The 18601-nt window shown below is 37.9% G+C and overlaps 3 protein-coding genes across 3 annotated transcripts; all 3 read left to right on the plus strand.

Annotated features, from left to right (window-relative positions):
* Positions 1 to 73: 73 nt before the first annotated feature.
* Positions 74 to 1799, plus strand: AT2G41200 (uncharacterized protein). The gene is made up of 4 exons (NM_129685.3): positions 74 to 127; positions 233 to 371; positions 645 to 717; positions 1127 to 1799. Exons 1-4 carry the CDS (start codon positions 106 to 108, stop codon positions 1376 to 1378), a joined length of 486 nt encoding a protein of 161 aa, NP_030665.1. The 5' UTR covers positions 74 to 105; the 3' UTR covers positions 1379 to 1799.
* Positions 1800 to 1822: 23 nt separating this feature from the next.
* Positions 1823 to 5315, plus strand: PIP5K5 (phosphatidylinositol- 4-phosphate 5-kinase 5). The gene is made up of 8 exons (NM_129686.2): positions 1823 to 3256; positions 3346 to 3513; positions 3604 to 3769; positions 3871 to 3987; positions 4076 to 4269; positions 4350 to 4480; positions 4570 to 4642; positions 4736 to 5315. Exons 1-8 carry the CDS (start codon positions 2076 to 2078, stop codon positions 5022 to 5024), a joined length of 2319 nt encoding a protein of 772 aa, NP_181654.1. The 5' UTR covers positions 1823 to 2075; the 3' UTR covers positions 5025 to 5315.
* A 672-nt stretch (positions 5316 to 5987) lies between these two features.
* Positions 5988 to 17285, plus strand: GLU2 (glutamate synthase 2). Its single transcript, NM_129687.5, has 33 exons — positions 5988 to 6664; positions 6857 to 7169; positions 7277 to 7719; positions 7804 to 7935; positions 8267 to 8365; positions 8448 to 8518; positions 8842 to 8938; positions 9315 to 9407; positions 9509 to 9654; positions 9935 to 10094; positions 10236 to 10346; positions 10435 to 10650; positions 11170 to 11327; positions 11606 to 11735; positions 11924 to 11982; positions 12072 to 12177; positions 12672 to 12768; positions 13052 to 13167; positions 13252 to 13449; positions 13533 to 13643; positions 13810 to 14049; positions 14124 to 14222; positions 14460 to 14555; positions 14687 to 14884; positions 14973 to 15047; positions 15123 to 15248; positions 15345 to 15443; positions 15567 to 15709; positions 15811 to 15904; positions 15989 to 16227; positions 16333 to 16411; positions 16490 to 16573; positions 16658 to 17285. The coding sequence occupies exons 1-33, from the start codon at positions 6383 to 6385 to the stop codon at positions 16835 to 16837; spliced, it is 4890 nt and encodes a 1629-aa protein (NP_181655.1). The 5' UTR covers positions 5988 to 6382; the 3' UTR covers positions 16838 to 17285.
* Positions 17286 to 18601: the final 1316 nt, after the last annotated feature.

Here is an 18601-nt window from a genome sequence, read left to right on the forward strand (position 1 = left end):
CACCTCACAAGTCACAAGTCACGGTCTCCAAAATTTATTTCTCAATATTATCCTTCAAATTTGTTACGATATGCAAAAAAACAAGAAGAAGGAAGTTATCACAATATGGGTCAAGCTCTCAATACCGGTTCGTCCTTTCTCTTTCTCCCCCAAAATCACGTCTTTCATTGATGTTCACTTCATTAATAAAATTATCATTTTTTTGTTTGGTATACTTAATTATGGAACGAAGCAAAAGGTAAAGGAGAGGTAGACGCGAAAGACTTGGAAGCTATGGCTGAAAATTGCTACCGCAAACGCTTAGAAGAAAAAAATGACGATCAAGAATGGTCCTTTGGCGACTTCTACCGCATTGTGGCTGAAGCAGTCGAGTAAAATTCTTTTACTTGTTAAGTGTTATAATGAAACCAATATGAGTCGGAAAGGATTAGATTTGGTTATTAAACCATTTTCAATAACGATTTTCTTTCGAGTTTTTGAGACAAATTATTTAATGCTCATGGGCGGTTTATAAGTCAATGATTTAAGAAATAAAAATAAACGATAAAGACTCGAGCCATATAGTCGGCACCATGATATTATGATTATGGTAATGATATTTACATGTGATGTGATATTCGTATTTTATGTATTTGGTGCGACAGGGAAATTAACAGAAGACTCGGTGGCACTCAACTTAAGGTGCCAAGTGTTGAGAAACTACAACAAGCTTATGAGGTATTAAATTCTTTCAATTTCTATTCTTCATTATATAAGTTTAATGACACTTCTTTTGATTTGATAAAATTAGGTAAGGAATTTGTAAACATTTGGTCTCTTAACCTTTTCTAAATTTAATAACACGAAAAGAATATTAAAAATGAAATATATACTTGAGCAAAACATAATTTATACCTAGCGATTAGCGAATATGATAAGTATTGTTATGCAACGATAAACATTAAAAAATAACTTCAACGCTTTTGCCCAAATCTAAGTCTCTGTTACATAGAGAGGCTTAGACTTGGTTTACTATAAACCAAAATAAGATTTTACAATTGAATCACAATGTTTTAACCAATTGGTTTAATTACTGGGATCAAAGATTTATCATCTTCTTCGTCTCTTATACTTTTGAAACGAGCAGATACACAATCTCGGGCAGGGGAAGAAGCTATCGAAGGACGAGTTTCAGAAGCTTCTTCAAGAGGTTTTAATCGGAGTTGGGTTCACCGGCGTCGGAGGAGTAAAGGAATTTCTACTTTTCATCTTCGGAGTTCCTGCGATCGCCGTCTTCATTAAGAACCGTATAGCTCCGACGTCCGTTCCCAACGACTTGTTTATCCCCGCCATCACTTCCGCCACCGTCTTCCTCCTCGCCAAGCTCAATAAGATATGAAGTCTCTACTAATTGTTTGATCCTTTCGAGCTTTGCTTTGTTTGCTAAATTTGTATTGGTGATTTGATTATATGTGTTTGATACACGGAGAAGCTTAAAGTTTCACTCTTTGAGTTCATTTACTAGATTGATGAAAAGGAAAAAAAAATGAACTTATGTTGTTCGACAGAATGCCTCAACGAGTTTAACTCTGTTTTTTTCAGTGATTTTAACTAACGAACTTATTCGTCTAAATTGGTCCATATTTTAAAATATGAAATAAATGTCTTTGTGCTAGAGGGAAGCAAGGAGATGCTAAATATAGAGAATTCGAGGGTCTTGCTTGTTTCTCTAAATTTCAAGGCTTTCATTGGTTTGAGGATATGAACGAGTCCTTTCTTTGAATGACAAAATTAGTTTCTAAAACTGATAAGAAAAGATGAAATCTCGGAGACATTTTTTCCCTTTTAACTATTTTTTTGGCCATTAGATTTTTCTCTGTTTTTCTTTGTTTGGTTTGGAACATGGTCTAGAGAAACATTCAATCCAGTAATGCTGCAATTTGTAAGAAAAAAGTAAGCTCTTTGCCTCCGAGATTCACAGAGGCAAAAGAAAAATGACCTGTGACACATATGTTTGTTGATGATACCTTTAGGATTGTTATCTAGGTACTAATAATATACAGGTTTTTAGATAGACGTTTCCTTAGTTTAACATAATGAGCAAGGACCAAAGCTATGTTCTAAAAGCATGGGAGGTGACCGTGCGAAAGACTCAGCAAGCGAAGAAGCGGGCTAATAGCGTTTTTGGAACAGTATCGGTAGCTCCACATACAGATAATGATACTACAACTGATGATAATGACGATGAGACCACCACTAACAGGAGCAGCTTAGAGGAATTCTACCATGCCGAGAGAGTGCTTCCCAATGGGGACTACTACACGGGGCAATGGTATGATAGTTTTCCTCATGGCCATGGGAAATACCTCTGGACAGACGGCTGCATGTACATCGGTGACTGGTACAATGGGAAAACCATGGGGAATGGAAAGTTTGGGTGGCCATCTGGTGCCACATACGAAGGAGAGTTTAAAAGTGGTTACATGGATGGTATTGGGACATACACGGGTCCGAGTGGAGATGCTTATAAAGGTCAGTGGGTGATGAACCTGAAGCATGGACATGGCGTCAAGAGTTTTGCAAATGGAGATGCCTATGATGGTGAATGGAGGAGAGGTTTGCAAGAAGGTCAAGGAAAGTACCAATGGAGCGATGGGAGTTATTACATCGGCGAATGGAAGAATGGTACGATCTGTGGCAAAGGGAGTTTTGTTTGGACAAATGGAAATAGATACGACGGGTTTTGGGATGAAGGGTTCCCCAGAGGGAATGGGACCTTCAAATGGGATAATGGGAGTTTCTATGTTGGCCATTGGTCTAAGGATCCAGAGGAAATGAATGGTACATATTATCCGTCAGGAAATGAAGGGAATCTTGAATGGGATCCTAAAGATTTGTTTAATAATCTAAGTGAGTACACGATCTGCAGCGGCGAGAGGGTTCCTACATTGCCTTCACAGAAGAAACTATCTGTTTGGAACTCTTCCAAGCGGATAGAGAAACCTAGGAGGACGTCAGTTGATGGGAGAGTAAGTGTGGGCGTTGATAGAGCGTTTGAGAAGATGAATATGTGGGGGAACGAAATCGGTGAAGGAGGTGCTGATATGAGGAAGGAGTTGGATGCAGAGTTGATGAGATTGGACGCTGAAGGTCTTCAGAGCCTGAAATCGAGCCCTGTTCCTATGAAACTGCCAAAGGCAGGGAGGAAGCAAGGGGAGACGATATCCAAAGGCCATCGCAATTACGAGCTTATGCTTAATCTACAGTTAGGAATCAGGTAAAATTTGAAATTTGTTGGTATATATATGCGCATATCGAGCAATGCTTGTGTTTTTGGTGTCATGTTTAGTGATTTTATTTCCGCAGGCATTCTGTCGGAAGACAAGCTCCAGCGGCATCTCTTGATCTGAAGCCTTCAGCTTTCGATCCAAAAGATAAGATATGGAGGAGGTTTCCGCGCGAAGGAACCAAGTACACACCTCCACATCAATCTACTGAATTCAAATGGAAAGATTATTGCCCACTAGTTTTCAGGTTAGACAAAAAAATTCCTTTACCTATTTCACATTGCTACAAATCCTGTCTTACTTATTGACATGTTTTGCTTATGGTTTAATTTTCCAGGAGCTTGAGGAAGCTATTCAAAGTAGACCCAGCTGATTACATGTTATCGATCTGTGGGAATGATGCCCTTCGAGAACTATCATCCCCTGGAAAAAGTGGGAGTTTTTTTTATTTAACAAACGATGATCGTTACATGATAAAAACAATGAAGAAGTCGGAAACAAAAGTGAGTTCTTTTCAAGTTACCGGTTAGAGAGTGTTGGCTGGCTATTACCAAAACTTTTCAGATTGCAATTACTGAGCGTCTTTTTTGTCTTCTTAATGTAGGTGCTTCTGGGGATGCTTGCAGCATATTATAACCATGTTCGAGCATTTGAGAACTCTTTGGTAATCAGATTCTTTGGTCTACACTGTGTGAAATTGAATGGACCAACCCAAAAGAAGGTAGATACAAAAAATTAACACTTTATGTGGCATGGTTTTGAAACGTTTGGTTTAGTTTGGTAACTCTCTTGGTTTGCATATAATGCAGGTCCGATTCGTCATTATGGGTAATCTGTTTTGTTCTAAGTACTCTGTTCACAGACGCTTTGATCTAAAAGGATCTTCTCTTGGCCGTACAACTGACAAACCTGAATCAGAAATCGATTCAAACACGATCTTAAAAGACCTCGACCTGAATTTCATTTTCAGATTGCAGAAAGCATGGTACCAAGAATTCATCAGGTAAAAACCATTATACTTTACTCTATCCATAGTTTGTTTGTGCTTGTTTCATTTCTCATGGTTCATTGTTTACATCACAGGCAAATCGATAAAGACTGCGAGTTTCTAGAACAGGAGAGAATCATGGATTACAGTCTTCTAGTTGGGATTCACTTCAGAGAAGCTTCTGTCGCTGGAGAGCTGATTCCTTCTGGAGCTCGAACGCCCATTGGTTCGCTTTTGTCCAATCTAAAAACTACTTTTCCCATCAGCAAAAATGTATCATTCACAGAAACAAAGTAATTGTTTGTTTATCTACAGGTGAATCAGAAGAAGAATCAGGCCCTCGTCTTTCTAGAGCAGAGGTTGATGAGCTTCTTTCAGATCCCTCAAGGTAACACAACATAAGATATCAATTAACAACACTTTCAAAACTCAAAACCGAAACACAGAAACATGGATTTTGAATATGGTTGTGTTCTTGCAGGTGGGCAAGTATTAGATTGGGGACAAACATGCCAGCACGTGCAGAGAGAACGATGAGAAAAAACGACAGCGAGCTGCAGCTTGTGGGAGAGCCTACAGGAGAGTTCTACGAAGTGGTGATGATATTTGGTATAATTGACATTCTTCAGGATTATGATATCAGCAAGAAGCTTGAACACGCTTACAAGAGCATACAGTATGATCCTTCCTCTATATCTGCGGTTGATCCGAGACAATACTCTAGGCGTTTCCGTGACTTTATCTTCAAGGTCTTCACAGATGACAATTGAGATGGTCTCAAGTTGTCTCTGGCGTTTTTAGATTTCTTGATTCCCAAGTAAGAGCTCTGCAAATAGGCTACCTTGCAAATATGAAGTTCGACGAATCCCATTTCGTTTGTTCGTTTGTTTCAATTTATAGATTTTGTATCAAGCTTTGTAATCAGCTAAAAGCCATAGCAATGAATATTCTTTTTTCTTGTATACTTTTTATGTAACCTTTCATAATATGATTAAGATTTTCTTGTCTGGAAATTCTTGTAAATGAAATGATTTTAATTATCGTGGTGGTTGATTCATTTTATATTTTAACTATACATTTGCAGTATAGTGTTGTCAATGTGACGTAGTTAACATAAAAGAAAACAAGTTGCATAATTTCTTTTACAGATACTTTTCCACTAAAAATACTTCATCGACAACTACATAAAAAATTGAAGTGGTTTAAAGTTTATAGAATTTACAAATGTGATTGTATATTCTAAATTGGGAACAAAGAATATTTGATGCACCAACAAAAAGATTCGTTCAAAAACAAAAGAGATTCTTGAAAGAAACTAGAGTTTTTATTTCTCTAAAAGGTGGAAAGTTTCTTGGTCAGGTAATTAGATACTGAATAAAGACATGAAGCAAAACTTTATAAAAGATAGACAACTTTGGGCAATGTTAGTTACGTAGGTGATGATGATATCTTTTGTTTTCTTCAATAAAGAAATAAGAGTAAAAGATTCCAATAATTGTTCTAAGGTTAACACTCGCTGTTGTTGTCGCTTTATGTGGTAAACGTATAGAGAATCTCTTTGTTCTCTTCTGCCATTTGTCCCCTTACAAAATTAAATTTGCGACTCTTCAAACGCTATTTAATTATTTTAAATTGATTACGTATTCTTGAAATTGAGCCAAGCACTTGCCATTTATTTACATATTAACTACTTATTCAACATTAGATTTGTAGTCTATATTCATTCAATTGTTCTAAAGTACAATCTGTAAATAAAGACATGCGTCACCAAACGCACCGCTAAATCTTAGAAAATCGCGATCGCGTTTGAAGACAAAAGAAAGCTAATAAAACTAGCACTTTCATCAACTTTACAACAACAACCAAATAAGCGACGGCGATTAGAGAGTCCTGCGTAGTCGTGCTCACTGATCACTCTTAGCTCGTGCCGTGATCTGAGACTGAGAAAACATCACCGGTTGGGTTTTCTCTACGATTCCGGTGCACCGTACACTTCACCGCAGTGGATAAATCTCTGCTTCCATTTTGACTTTTTGAAAATAAAACTACAACAGTCGCAGAGAGATTAAACTTCGAAATCCGATCGATCGCTTTCTCTCTCGGCGTTTCTTCTCAGGAGCTTCATTCCATGGCTCTACAGTCTCCCGGAGCTACCGGAGCTTCATCTTCCGTTTCCCGGCTTCTCTCTTCCGCGAAATTAAGCTCTACTAAGACTATCTTCTCTGTTGACTTCGTCAGATCCTACTGTATTTCTAAAGGAACCAAACGGCGTAACGAACTCTCCGGCTTTCGCGGCTACAGTCCACTGCTCAAGTCCTCGCTGAGGTCTCCGTTTTCGGTGAAAGCGATCCTTAATTCTGACCGAGCCGCTGGTGATGCATCGTCTTCCTTTTCTGATCTGAAACCTCAGGTAATCGTGGTTCTCTGCAATCAGATAAAAGCTTGCATCTTTATCTGCTGTTGATCTAGGTTTTGACTTTTGCACTTTTAGTTCTGGTGTGTATATATTGGGTATACTTAAAAATTTTCATTTGCAAGAGGTTTAGTTATGGACGTTTGTTTTTATTTTGCGGGGTTTTAATTTTGTTTTGCATCGTCGCAGGTGGCTTATTTGGAAGATATAATATCGGAAAGGGGAGCATGTGGTGTTGGGTTTATTGCAAACTTGGAGAATAAGGCTACACATAAGATTGTAAATGATGCTCTTATAGCACTTGGTTGTATGGAACACAGGGGAGGTTGTGGTTCTGATAATACTTCTGGTGATGGTTCTGGTTTGATGACTTCCATTCCTTGGGATCTATTTAACGAATGGGCTGAGAAGCAAGGAATCGCTTCTTTTGATAGGACGCATACGGGTGTTGGAATGCTGTTCCTACCGAGAGATGACAACATTAGGAAAGAAGCCAAGAAAGGTGAACATAGAATAGTTGTATGCATACCACTCCAAGCTATAATTTTTCCGATGTATATAACATGTAATATTTTCCTTGCTAAGTCAATGTTTGAAACTTCTCTTCAGTGATTACAAGTATTTTTGAGAAAGAGGGCCTGGAGGTGCTTGGATGGAGAGATGTTCCTGTGGAAGCGTCCATTGTTGGCCATAATGCAAAACAGACGATGCCAAACACGGAACAGGTCTTTGTTAGAATTGTCAAAGACGATAAAGTAGACGACGTTGAACGAGAACTTTACATTTGCAGGAAGCTGATCGAAAGAGCAGTTGCTTCTGAAAGTTGGGCCTCTGAGCTCTACTTTAGCTCCTTGTCCAATCAGACCATTGTTTACAAGGGAATGCTTCGTTCTGAAGTTCTTGGGTTATTTTACCCCGACCTTCAAAATGATCTTTATAAATCTCCTTTCGCCATCTATCATCGAAGATTTAGCACAAATACTAGTCCCAGATGGCATCTTGCTCAGCCCATGAGGTTTCTTGGGCACAATGGGGAGATCAATACCATACAGGTTATGCTTCTCTTCTGGTCATTTGGTTTGTTGAAACTTAGACTAAGCTAGGTCCTTTTCACTGAAACCGGAAAAGTGTTGCAGGGGAACCTAAACTGGATGACGTCTCGAGAAGCATCTCTAAGATCACCTGTCTGGCATGGACGTGAAAATGACATTCGTCCAATTAGCAATCCAAAGGCTTCAGACTCTGCTAACCTTGACAGTGCGGCGGAGGTACGAGTCATCTAACCTCCTAACTTGTATTTTTTCTGTTCTGATGCTCTTTGTGGTATTTCCTTTTGGAGGAAAATTGAAGAGGCACATAAGTGTTTCTTGCGTTTGGAACTAAGCAATAGTCCTATTCTGCATACATAATACTTGTCTTTCTGTTGACCAGAAAAATAAACTTCTCAGACATGTAACGAGCATTTCATGAAAAAAGCAATACATCTTGCAAGTACATACATTTATACACTCTTCAGAATAACCTCAAGACCCTAAGTTATAGTCTTCTTTTTTTTTCTGCAAGAATTCAATGTGTTTTATGTTATTGTGGTGTGTGCAGCTATTGATAAGAAGTGGCCGGACTCCAGAGGAATCTCTTATGATTCTTGTCCCAGAGGCGTATAAAAATCACCCGACTTTAATGATTAAATACCCTGAGGTATTGCTTTGTGTTTGCCTTTTTAGTCTTTATGGATGTTTGCATCTTGCAAGTGCTTCCCTTATCTTCTTTCCAACTGTAGGCTGTAGACTTCTATGACTATTACAAGGGGCAGATGGAGCCCTGGGATGGACCTGCTTTGGTATTGTTCAGGTAATTTGCTTGGAGATTTTCTACCCTTGAGAATTTTAATTATGTGCGTAAGGTTTAAGCTTTCAGTTGCCCTTATTCCTCCATAAATACTTAACTAAGAATAATGAGAATTTACAACTGTTCTAGAAGGCTCGTAAGTCTTGATCACTCAGAGCTTTCCTGCTCTTTTTTTGGTGGTATCCATAGTTGTGGACGACGAGAGAGCAAATGACCCTGTTGATAATTTGTCGCTCAAAGTGATAGCTAGTTTTGCTAGCAAGTCTGTTGCATATCTTTCGTCTGCTCGCACATTCCAAAACATCGTCACCTTTTGTTTGGTGCAGTGATGGAAAGACTGTTGGAGCTTGCCTTGACCGCAATGGACTTCGACCAGCTAGATATTGGCGGACAAGTGATAATGTTGTCTATGTAGCCTCTGAGGTGCGTTTTGTCTTTTACCCCTATGTATGTGCTCTTTATCATCTAAGCATGGTGGTAATTGTTGCCAGCAGATGATTTGGCTTATGCTTGAATCTTAAGGCTTGGTCCTGACAGGTTAGAAAAACCAATTCGTTTAATCACTTTGGAGGTTTTTTCGTTTTTCTTTTTTGATTTAGTGTGACAAAGTTATACGAACTGATTTTTGGGAGAAAATGACCAAGTATAAGATAGTTTCATGGTGATCGTTTTGTGTGACATATGGAAACCGAGTTAATACTTTGTAAAGCGAGAGAATTGGTTTGGATAGAAGGGGATCTGTTACCAATCTTGTTTATATCGTGGCTCAGAAGAATTGTTAAGTCATGCCTTTATACAGGTCGGAGTTCTTCCAATGGATGAATCGAAAGTCACCATGAAGGGTCGTCTAGGACCTGGTATGATGATATCTGTTGACTTAGAGAATGGACAGGTTGGTGCACCAGATCATGGTCGATTATTCTCTTTATTTGTTAACACTGACAAATAATTTTTGTTTATGTTGCATCCCATTAGTAATATGTATATTTTCAGGTATATGAGAACACAGAAGTGAAGAAGCGGGTTGCATCATATAACCCATATGGAAAGTGGGTTAGTGAAAACCTGCGAAACCTGAAGCCTTCTAATTATCTCTCGTCAGCGATCCTGGAGACTGATGAGACCTTAAGACGCCAACAGTAAGCCTTTTTGTTTCTCTTGTTCTATGCTTCCATCATCTGCTACATGCAAATCATATGGTGATTTATGAAAACACTTAACTTTTCTTAACTGTTATTATCTTCTTGTATACTTGACATACATCTGGTGTGAGGGTAAATAAGTTGATTATTTCAAACTACAAAGTTTATCAATGGTTTTCACCAGTAGAATTCAATGGTTTGCATTTTTGACGATGATTGCTTTTTCCCGATCAAGACACTAATTTTGGCTATGATGTATCTTACTTTGATGGACTAGGGCGTTTGGCTACTCGAGTGAAGATGTTCAAATGGTAATTGAGTCGATGGCTGCACAAGGAAAAGAACCAACGTTTTGCATGGGGGATGATACTCCAGTGGCAGTATTGTCTCAAAAGCCACATATGCTTTATGATTATTTCAAGCAGCGGTTTGCTCAGGTTTGTTCACCTCATTAGAAGGGCACGATTTGAACTGGTTGTTTCCTTTGATCTAGGTTAACTGATTACATGATTTATAGAAATTAATGAACTGTCCTTGAAATGATTCCCCTTGTGGTTCTTCACATGGTGTACTTACAGGTTACAAATCCAGCTATTGACCCTCTCCGGGAAGGATTAGTCATGTCCCTTGAAGTTAATATTGGAAAGCGTGGAAATATATTGGAGGTTGGGCCTCAGAATGTTTCACAGGTCGGAGTGCCTAAATTTTGTACTGGCTTAGAATTATTTGGCTTTTGCAAGATTTTGTATTTATCAAGACTTGTGATTTCATAAGCAGGTTGTTTTGTCTGGTCCTGTGCTAAATGAACGGGAGCTTGAGGGTTTGCTTGGTGATCCACTGTTAAAATCTCAAATCTTGCCCACATTTTTTGACATTCGTAGAGGAATTGAAGGATCTTTGAAGAAGGGTCTTCTAAAACTTTGTGAAGCTGCAGATGAAGCTGTTCGTAATGGTTCCCAAGTACTTGTTCTCTCAGACAGATCTGATAATCCGGTACATACCAGTTTCCAAGTGTATGCTTTCAATTGTGATTTTAACTATATAATATGTAGATGTATGATTATCACCTTTTACAGTGTCCTCCTTTTACATCTACGTTTTGGTCTACTAACAACTATGCTCTAGGCTCTCATTCTGGACTAACAACATTATTGTCTTTTCTCATGCAAAGATTGGAACTGTTGAGGAAAAGAAAGTTAAAATGTGAAAATATAATTGCCATAAATTGTTGGTTTCTTTTTAGTGAACTGGTGGCATAGTTGGTTTCTTTATAATAAAGTGCTATTGTTGGCATCGTTACAATGGTGCACTATTATGTATTCTCGCTGTAAGTCTTTGTATGCGCTGCTACTTTCCAGTTTCCTTGAGTTATTGTAAATTTTCCCTTAAATTGAAGCTCATTTTGCTTGTGTTTTTGTGTCTCACTTGGATGATATTTTCTTTTCTATCTATCTTTACATACTTTGTAACTTCACTGTCTATTCCTGATTCAGCAGCCTATCCCTTTTTCAGGAACCAACTCGACCTGCAATTCCAATGTTGTTGGCTGTGGGTGCTGTTCACCAACATCTGATCCAGAACGGTCTTCGGATGTCAGCTTCGATAATTGCAGATACAGCTCAGTGCTTTAGTACACATCACTTTGCCTGTTTGATTGGATATGGAGCAAGGTATCGACTTTTTTCATTGAATCTTTCATTTTGTTAGGCTGTTTCTTATCGTACCAAAGCAAGTCATGTGGAATTTGTATGTTGTTTATTGTCTCTTGCGGTTCTTCATGCCAAATAATAGCACTCTCTATAATAGACTCATGTTTATTTTATGTAGTTTATAATACACCTACATTCTTAATTTTAAATTTAGGTAATGATATGAGACTGTTTTCCTCAACTGTTATACATTGCATCTATAGAAAATGATACGGATCTATGTCCATAACCAATTTCAGTGCTATATGCCCGCACCTAGCACTGGAGACGTGTAGACAGTGGCGTCTGAGCAACAAGACCGTGAACATGATGAGAAACGGAAAAATGCCTACTGTAACTATGGAACAGGCTCAGAAGAATTACCGCAAGGTCAGGACATATTAATGGTTCTAACGTTGACAAGAATTTTTTGAGTGTTGATAAGCCGTTCGATCTCTTTCTTGCATGCCTATAGTGTTTGCTAAACAGATTGTAATATTTCCCTATTGTAACACTGCTACTGTCTTTATCCGTATTGGAAGAAAGACATCCTAAGATTCTTTGAATTGCTTCCGCAGGCTGTTAACACTGGTCTTCTTAAGGTTCTCTCTAAGATGGGCATCTCGTTATTCTCTAGGTTCAGTTTCTGAACTATCTATTTCGTTTTTCGACCTTATCACTGTATCTGTTTACTTCCGATTTAACACCTGAGCTCTCTCTTTTCAGTTATTGTGGAGCACAAATATTTGAAATTTATGGATTGGGAAATGAGGTTGTGGAATTTTCGTTCCGTGGTAGTGCATCTCAAATTGGTGGATTAACTTTAGATGAGGTAAGAATATCCCCCAAAGTTTTTCATACTAAGATACTCGACTAGTTGCCTTGTTTGAGTACAAATATGTTATTGGAGCAATTTTTCAGCTATTAACTAAATACCTCTTTGATATTAAGGTTCTGGACGTCAGTTTAGATGCTAGTTTCATCTATATATGTTATAACCTTAAAGCAGCATATAATATATGCACACATTCTCAAAAATGTGTGTACTTTTTGGCTTCTGTTATAGGTTTATATGTTTGGAATTGTTTTTCTTTTTATCTTCTTGGAATTGCTTTAGTTTAAATCAGTGAAAAAAAAATTAAGGCAGTAACTGTACTTTTCTCCCTAAATTGTTTGTGAATACCTGCATGTCAAAGGTTCTGATAAAAGTCTGAGTTCTCGTCTACTGTTGAATGCTTCTCATATTATATGTTCTTCGAATGCAAAATAGTTTATATTACAAAACGATGCTATGGGCCTCTAACTCGTAAGTGCTATATTTTGCAGCTGGCTAGGGAGACGTTAACTTTCTGGGTGAGGGCATTTTCTGAGGATACAGCCAAACGGCTAGAGAACTTCGGTTTCATTCAGTTTAGGCCTGGAGGTACTTTTCTGGACTGGAAATGCATTTGGTAATGACCTTGCATGTCTATGCACAAATACATACTCTCCTGCCTACAAAAAAAACGTGTATCATACGTACAACTATGTCTAGTTAAGTAGAGCTTTTGAAGTGTTTATTTTCTTACATAAATGTTGCATATGCACAGACACATTTCCTCTACACTATTTTACTGTCCTTTTAGTGGATTAAATTGCTACCATTCATTATCCCTATAAAGCTTTCCAGTATTATCTCTAATTTAGTATATTTTGTTATATGAAAGGTGAATATCATGGAAACAACCCAGAAATGTCTAAATTACTTCATAAAGCCGTCCGCGAAAAGAGTGAGACAGCCTATGCAGTCTATCAGCAGCATTTAGCCAACCGTCCTATTACGGTGAGTGCTATAATCTCATCTTCAAATCTGATTGTCTGTTTTCTGGAACAAGTGAATATGATTCTTTGTATATTCTTGTTGTAGGTTTTCCGCGATCTTCTTGAGTTCAAAAGTGACCGTAACCCTATCCCTGTTGGGAAGGTTGAGCCTGCTTCCTCTATCGTGGAACGGTTTTGTACAGGTGGAATGTCTCTTGGAGCAATCTCAAGAGAAACTCATGAGACAATTGCTATTGCAATGAACAGATTAGGAGGAAAATCCAACTCAGGGGAAGGAGGCGAGGTAGTTGTTCATTGTCTAGTTCAGATCTTGTTCAACTTCAAAACGCATTTACCTAGCTAAAGATTCACCGTCTATCTTGCTAGGATCCGATCCGCTGGAAGCCGCTAACAGATGTTGTTGATGGGTATTCTTCAACTCTGCCACATCTTAAAGGTCTTCGAAATGGGGATACGGCTACAAGTGCTATTAAGCAGGTACTGGAAGTCAACTTGACTTGTGGACATTTCATATTTTCATGTGTACAGTCTTGCTTACTCTAAGGAAGTTATTGGGAATTCTTTTGTTGTCTTCATAGACATTATCAATTTGTACTTTTCTAATGATTTCCAGTTTTCAAAATGACCTTTTATATTATCATAGGTTGCCTCAGGGCGTTTTGGTGTCACTCCGACGTTTTTGGTTAATGCGGACCAGTTGGAAATTAAAGTTGCTCAAGGGGCGAAGCCAGGTGAAGGTGGCCAACTTCCTGGGAAAAAAGTCAGCGCATATATTGCTAGACTTAGAAATTCTAAACCAGGAGTTCCGCTTATTTCTCCACCTCCACATCATGATATTTATTCCATAGAGGATCTGGCACAGTTGATCTTTGATCTCCATCAGGTATTTTACTTTGGCTGTAAATATATTGCCAACTTTAGAATCTGGGCTCCCTCTTAACAAAAAATTATAATCAGGTCAACCCCAAGGCAAAAGTGTCAGTCAAGCTTGTATCAGAAACTGGAATAGGAACAGTTGCCTCCGGAGTAGCGAAGGCTAATGCCGATATCATACAGGTATGCACATTCTTTCAGAGTTTGTGAGAAATTTGAAATTGGAGAATTGTAAATATTTATTCAAATTATACAATTCTGTGGGGGCCATGCTATGGCAAGATATTGGCTAATGACGATTCTTATTCCATTTCTCAAAACAATTATGTATATGGTCAATTGTGTCTATGAATTACTGAAACATAGTTATACTTATACAATTATGGACTTTTGAAACATATGATGCTTCGTTGTTTACAGATATCAGGATATGATGGTGGAACTGGAGCCAGCCCTATAAGTTCCATTAAGCATGCTGGTGGCCCGTGGGAGCTGGGACTAGCTGAAACCCAGAAGGTATATTATATAACTTCGTCGTGAGAATATGTTTTTCATTTTAGTTTGCCCTGGTATCAGCTTCAAATTTCCGTGTAGTCTCTTATTAACTCCTTGATGTCTATTGATAGCTAAGCTTCATTCTTTTGCAGACTCTCATTGGAAATGGACTAAGGGAAAGAGTTATTATCAGGGTTGATGGCGGATTCAAAAGTGGTGTGGATGTGTTGATAGCTGCAGCTATGGGCGCTGATGAGTATGGTTTTGGTACTCTGGCAATGATTGCCACAGGATGTATCATGGCTCGCATTTGCCACACTAATAACTGCCCCGTTGGTGTTGCCAGTCAGGTAATTTGGATTCTCTTCTTACTTGTTATTGTATATTTCCCCAATGTATAACCAATTTCCACTAAGATTTCCCTGAATTCGGTTACAGAGAGAGGAACTGCGTGCACGTTTCCCCGGTCTTCCTGGTGATCTTGTCAACTTCTTCTTGTATATTGCAGAGGAGGTAATCTTCAGGAATATTTTCTCTTATACAAAAGTTCATTGATTTTAACACTAATATTTCATCTAATTTTTGTAGGTGAGGGGCATATTAGCTCAGCTGGGATATGAAAAGTTGGATGATATAATTGGGCGGACAGATTTGCTAAAGGCTAGGGATATCTCGCTCGTGAAAACTCATCTCGACCTCAGTTATCTCTTATCTGTAAGCAGACCAGAGCTGTGTTTATCGTTTTTCTAGTGCATATGCCTACCCGCAAGTTGTATCTGTGTAGATCTCATTCCTTCTCCAAATTTGCAGTCTGTTGGGCTACCAAAACGAAGCAGTACTTCCATTAGGAAGCAGGAGGTTCATTCAAATGGTCCTGTTCTTGATGATACTCTACTTCAGGATCCAGAGGTAACACATTATGCAGCTTATGCAAAAATCTGAAAAAACCCTTCTTTACTCGTTTAAGTACTCTTCTACATATGCAACTATGCAAGTAAGACTCTTAATACTTACTTTTTGGTTATTTCCCAGATAATGGATGCAATTGAGAATGAAAAGACGGTTCACAAAACCATGAGTATATACAATGTAGATCGTTCTGTTTGCGGTCGGATTGCTGGGGTGATTGCGAAGAAATACGGAGACACTGGTTTTGCTGGACAACTGAACCTAACGTAAGACAATGTTATGAGACAGTAAACACGTAACAAACTTTAAATATATATGTAATGAGAACATGTTTTAAACTTACACGTTCCACTCTGTACCTCTATAGGTTCACTGGAAGTGCTGGCCAATCTTTTGCATGTTTCCTAACTCCTGGAATGAATATACGTCTTGTGGGTGAAGCCAACGACTATGTGGGAAAGGTATGTCTCAAAATCACAGTTTTCTTTCAAAAATATTTTTGATTAATGGATTAATGGTCTCTAAATATACTGTTTTACCTCAAGGGAATGGCGGGAGGTGAAGTTGTGATATTACCAGTGGAATCGACTGGTTTTCGTCCCGAAGACGCAACTATTGTAGGAAACACTTGTCTGTATGGTGCAACTGGTGGTTTATTATTTGTCAGAGGCAAAGCAGGGGAGAGATTTGCGGTTAGAAACTCTCTAGCTCAAGCTGTTGTTGAAGGCACTGGAGATCATTGCTGTGAATATATGACTGGTGGTTGTGTCGTTATACTTGGGAAGTAAGTAGAACTCTTTTTCTCAGCCTCTAGCCCTAAACCAAAACCTAGAACTTAAGAGTGTCTTAAACGCCAAATATCTTAATAGTTTCTTTCTGAAAATTGCAGAGTTGGTAGAAATGTAGCCGCTGGGATGACAGGTGGATTGGCATATATCCTTGACGAAGACAACACTCTCCTCCCTAAGGTTAAACATCACAAATTATCTTGAAGATATTTTCTTTATTGTTTGTGAAACATTGAAATGAATCGCATTGAACAACAGATGAACAAAGAGATAGTGAAGATCCAAAGAGTGACTTCACCAGTGGGACAAACACAGCTTAAAAGCCTGATCCAGGCTCATGTGGTAACTACCTAATTCCCTCTTTCCTTTCTCTTATCGGGTCCTATTCGTCTAAAATCATCTCACGGAGTCGTTTTATTATCATAGGAGAAAACGGGAAGCAGCAAAGGGGCAATGATTGTGGAAGAGTGGGATAAGTATCTAGCAATGTTCTGGCAACTTGTACCTCCGAGTGAAGAAGACACACCTGAGGCTAACTCAGACCACATCCTGAAAACAACCACAGGAGATGAAGAACAGGTTTCAAGCACATTAGCAGAGAAGTAAAACCTACACATTTGATCGTGGTTTCCTCTTTGTACAGTCAAAGTCGTGGTGGAGGAGATAAGTAAGTCTCTCAGTTGCTGAGAACATAACAATTTACAAGTTCACCACTTGATTTTGATGTGGTTTTAATTCGTTCTGGACTCGCTTATCTTTTGGTTTACTTCGTCCCAGTCACGTTAGTAATAAAACGAAATCCAGCATGCTTGTACTTTGTATGGAAACATCATTAGTCTTCCGATTCCCGATTATTAAGAAAGGGTTTTCGATTTTTATCCATTGTTTTTTTTTTACTAGGATGCTTAATTTGGTTTCTCGTGAGTTTGTAGTTAATTAATCGGTATAGAAAATTTAGTTTACGGGATTTAGAATGGATGTTAAGAAGAAAAAAAGTTGGTTAAACTTAGATTCGATTTTGGTTTTTATTATCAGGATTAATATTTGGTTTGATTTTACGGACCACTTTACTTTGATTAGTCCGAACCTGTTTGATTTTCTCTGGTCAAATTATTGTTGTTCTCTCCACATCTACATTCCATATTTGTAGATTTGGAATTTTGGGATATATGAAAGAAAAAAATGATCGTCTCTTATTTGACTAGAACAAAATATAGTTTTTGTGTATCCACAGACCAAAGATTTGTATTGTGCGAGTATTTTGATTTACTTCTTTTTCAAAAAAAAAAAAAAAAAAAAAAAGGATTTTGATTTTCTTACGGAAAAAAAAAGTCTCGAGAATTTCTTCTAGTAATGCATGTACGTTGAACGTTTAAAGGTTTTAAGACAATATATCGTGAAACCGATGTTTGTCCCCATATAGGTAAGTGGAATGGGTCACGAGAAAGGTACGTGTGTGTTCGTTGACAAAAACTCCATTAAGTCTGATGTTTATTCTCTGTTGTCTCAGCTCTCACGTGGTAAACACAACAGAAATATAGCTGACACGTGTAAACGTCGGTGTCTTAACGTCAATTTTTTCTTGTCCCATGAAATTTTCCAAGCTTTAAAATAAAGAAAGTTCTTAAACACGAAAATTCGAAAGTTCTTAAAGCACCAAATAATGGAACTGGACATGTTCATTGTATCGTCCGCGTCACAAAAAGCAGAAAGATGTCAGCATTTACTTAAATTCTTACAACAACAACAAATGGGAAGAGAGTGTAAGTTCATTGCATTTGCGAGAGAAATCGTTACGTCTTCTCTTCTCTCCTCCTTAACCAGTATACATTGTACATATCTATAAATTTGTGAAATAAATCCCTGCCGTTCATTTTGACTGTTTATTTCGATACGAATTAAACTCAATATTTGGATATAATGCAATCTCAATAATATAAAGAAGCATTTATTCAGTCGGTATTCAGCAATTAATGATACCTAAAAGGTTTTATTACATTTTAATCCAACTTTTAAAATCATCTTTTAACGAGTGACGTACATTTGATTGGACCCACTAACCACCCCAATTTAAAGCATCGTCACCTATAAAATCTCTCAAATTAGAAATAACCAACGACCGTGGAGAAAAATTTGTTGCTCGAGAGAGGAAAAAAAACTAATCAAAGACTGTTTTCTTGTGAATTATCGACATTTGATAATGCTTTAAATCGTGTCGTGTTACTACTTTAGGTTGAATAATAAAGAGTCTCAAAATCGTTTTTTTTTTTTACATTTCATTACATCTAATAAAATAAATAAATAAAAAAGAATTATGCATCGTATATATATATACTTATAGAATCAATGATTTTAATGAGGAAATTCTAT

The sequence above is a fragment of the Arabidopsis thaliana genome, chromosome 2, assembly GCF_000001735.4.
Source record: "Arabidopsis thaliana chromosome 2, partial sequence".
NCBI lineage: Eukaryota > Viridiplantae > Streptophyta > Magnoliopsida > Brassicales > Brassicaceae > Arabidopsis > Arabidopsis thaliana.

What these genes read in the sequence shown, in the direction of transcription:
- AT2G41200 (NM_129685.3), top strand. Translation starts at nt 106, where the DNA reads ATGGGTCAAGCTCTCAATACCG. An exon ending in GGGTCAAGCTCTCAATACCG is followed by an intron (nt 128 to 232) that starts GTTCGTCCTTTC and finishes TATGGAACGAAG; the next exon opens with CAAAAGGTAAAGGAGAGGTA. An exon ending in AACTACAACAAGCTTATGAG is followed by an intron (nt 718 to 1,126) that starts GTATTAAATTCT and finishes TGAAACGAGCAG; the next exon opens with ATACACAATCTCGGGCAGGG.
- PIP5K5 (NM_129686.2), top strand. Translation starts at nt 2,076, where the DNA reads ATGAGCAAGGACCAAAGCTATGTTCTAAAAGCATGGGAGGTGACCGTG. An exon ending in AATCTACAGTTAGGAATCAG is followed by an intron (nt 3,257 to 3,345) that starts GTAAAATTTGAA and finishes TTATTTCCGCAG; the next exon opens with GCATTCTGTCGGAAGACAAG. An exon ending in TGAAGAAGTCGGAAACAAAA is followed by an intron (nt 3,770 to 3,870) that starts GTGAGTTCTTTT and finishes TTCTTAATGTAG; the next exon opens with GTGCTTCTGGGGATGCTTGC.
- GLU2 (NM_129687.5), top strand. Translation starts at nt 6,383, where the DNA reads ATGGCTCTACAGTCTCCCGGAGCTACCGGAGCTTCATCTTCCGTTTCC. An exon ending in TTTCTGATCTGAAACCTCAG is followed by an intron (nt 6,665 to 6,856) that starts GTAATCGTGGTT and finishes GCATCGTCGCAG; the next exon opens with GTGGCTTATTTGGAAGATAT. An exon ending in TAGCCAACCGTCCTATTACG is followed by an intron (nt 13,168 to 13,251) that starts GTGAGTGCTATA and finishes TTCTTGTTGTAG; the next exon opens with GTTTTCCGCGATCTTCTTGA.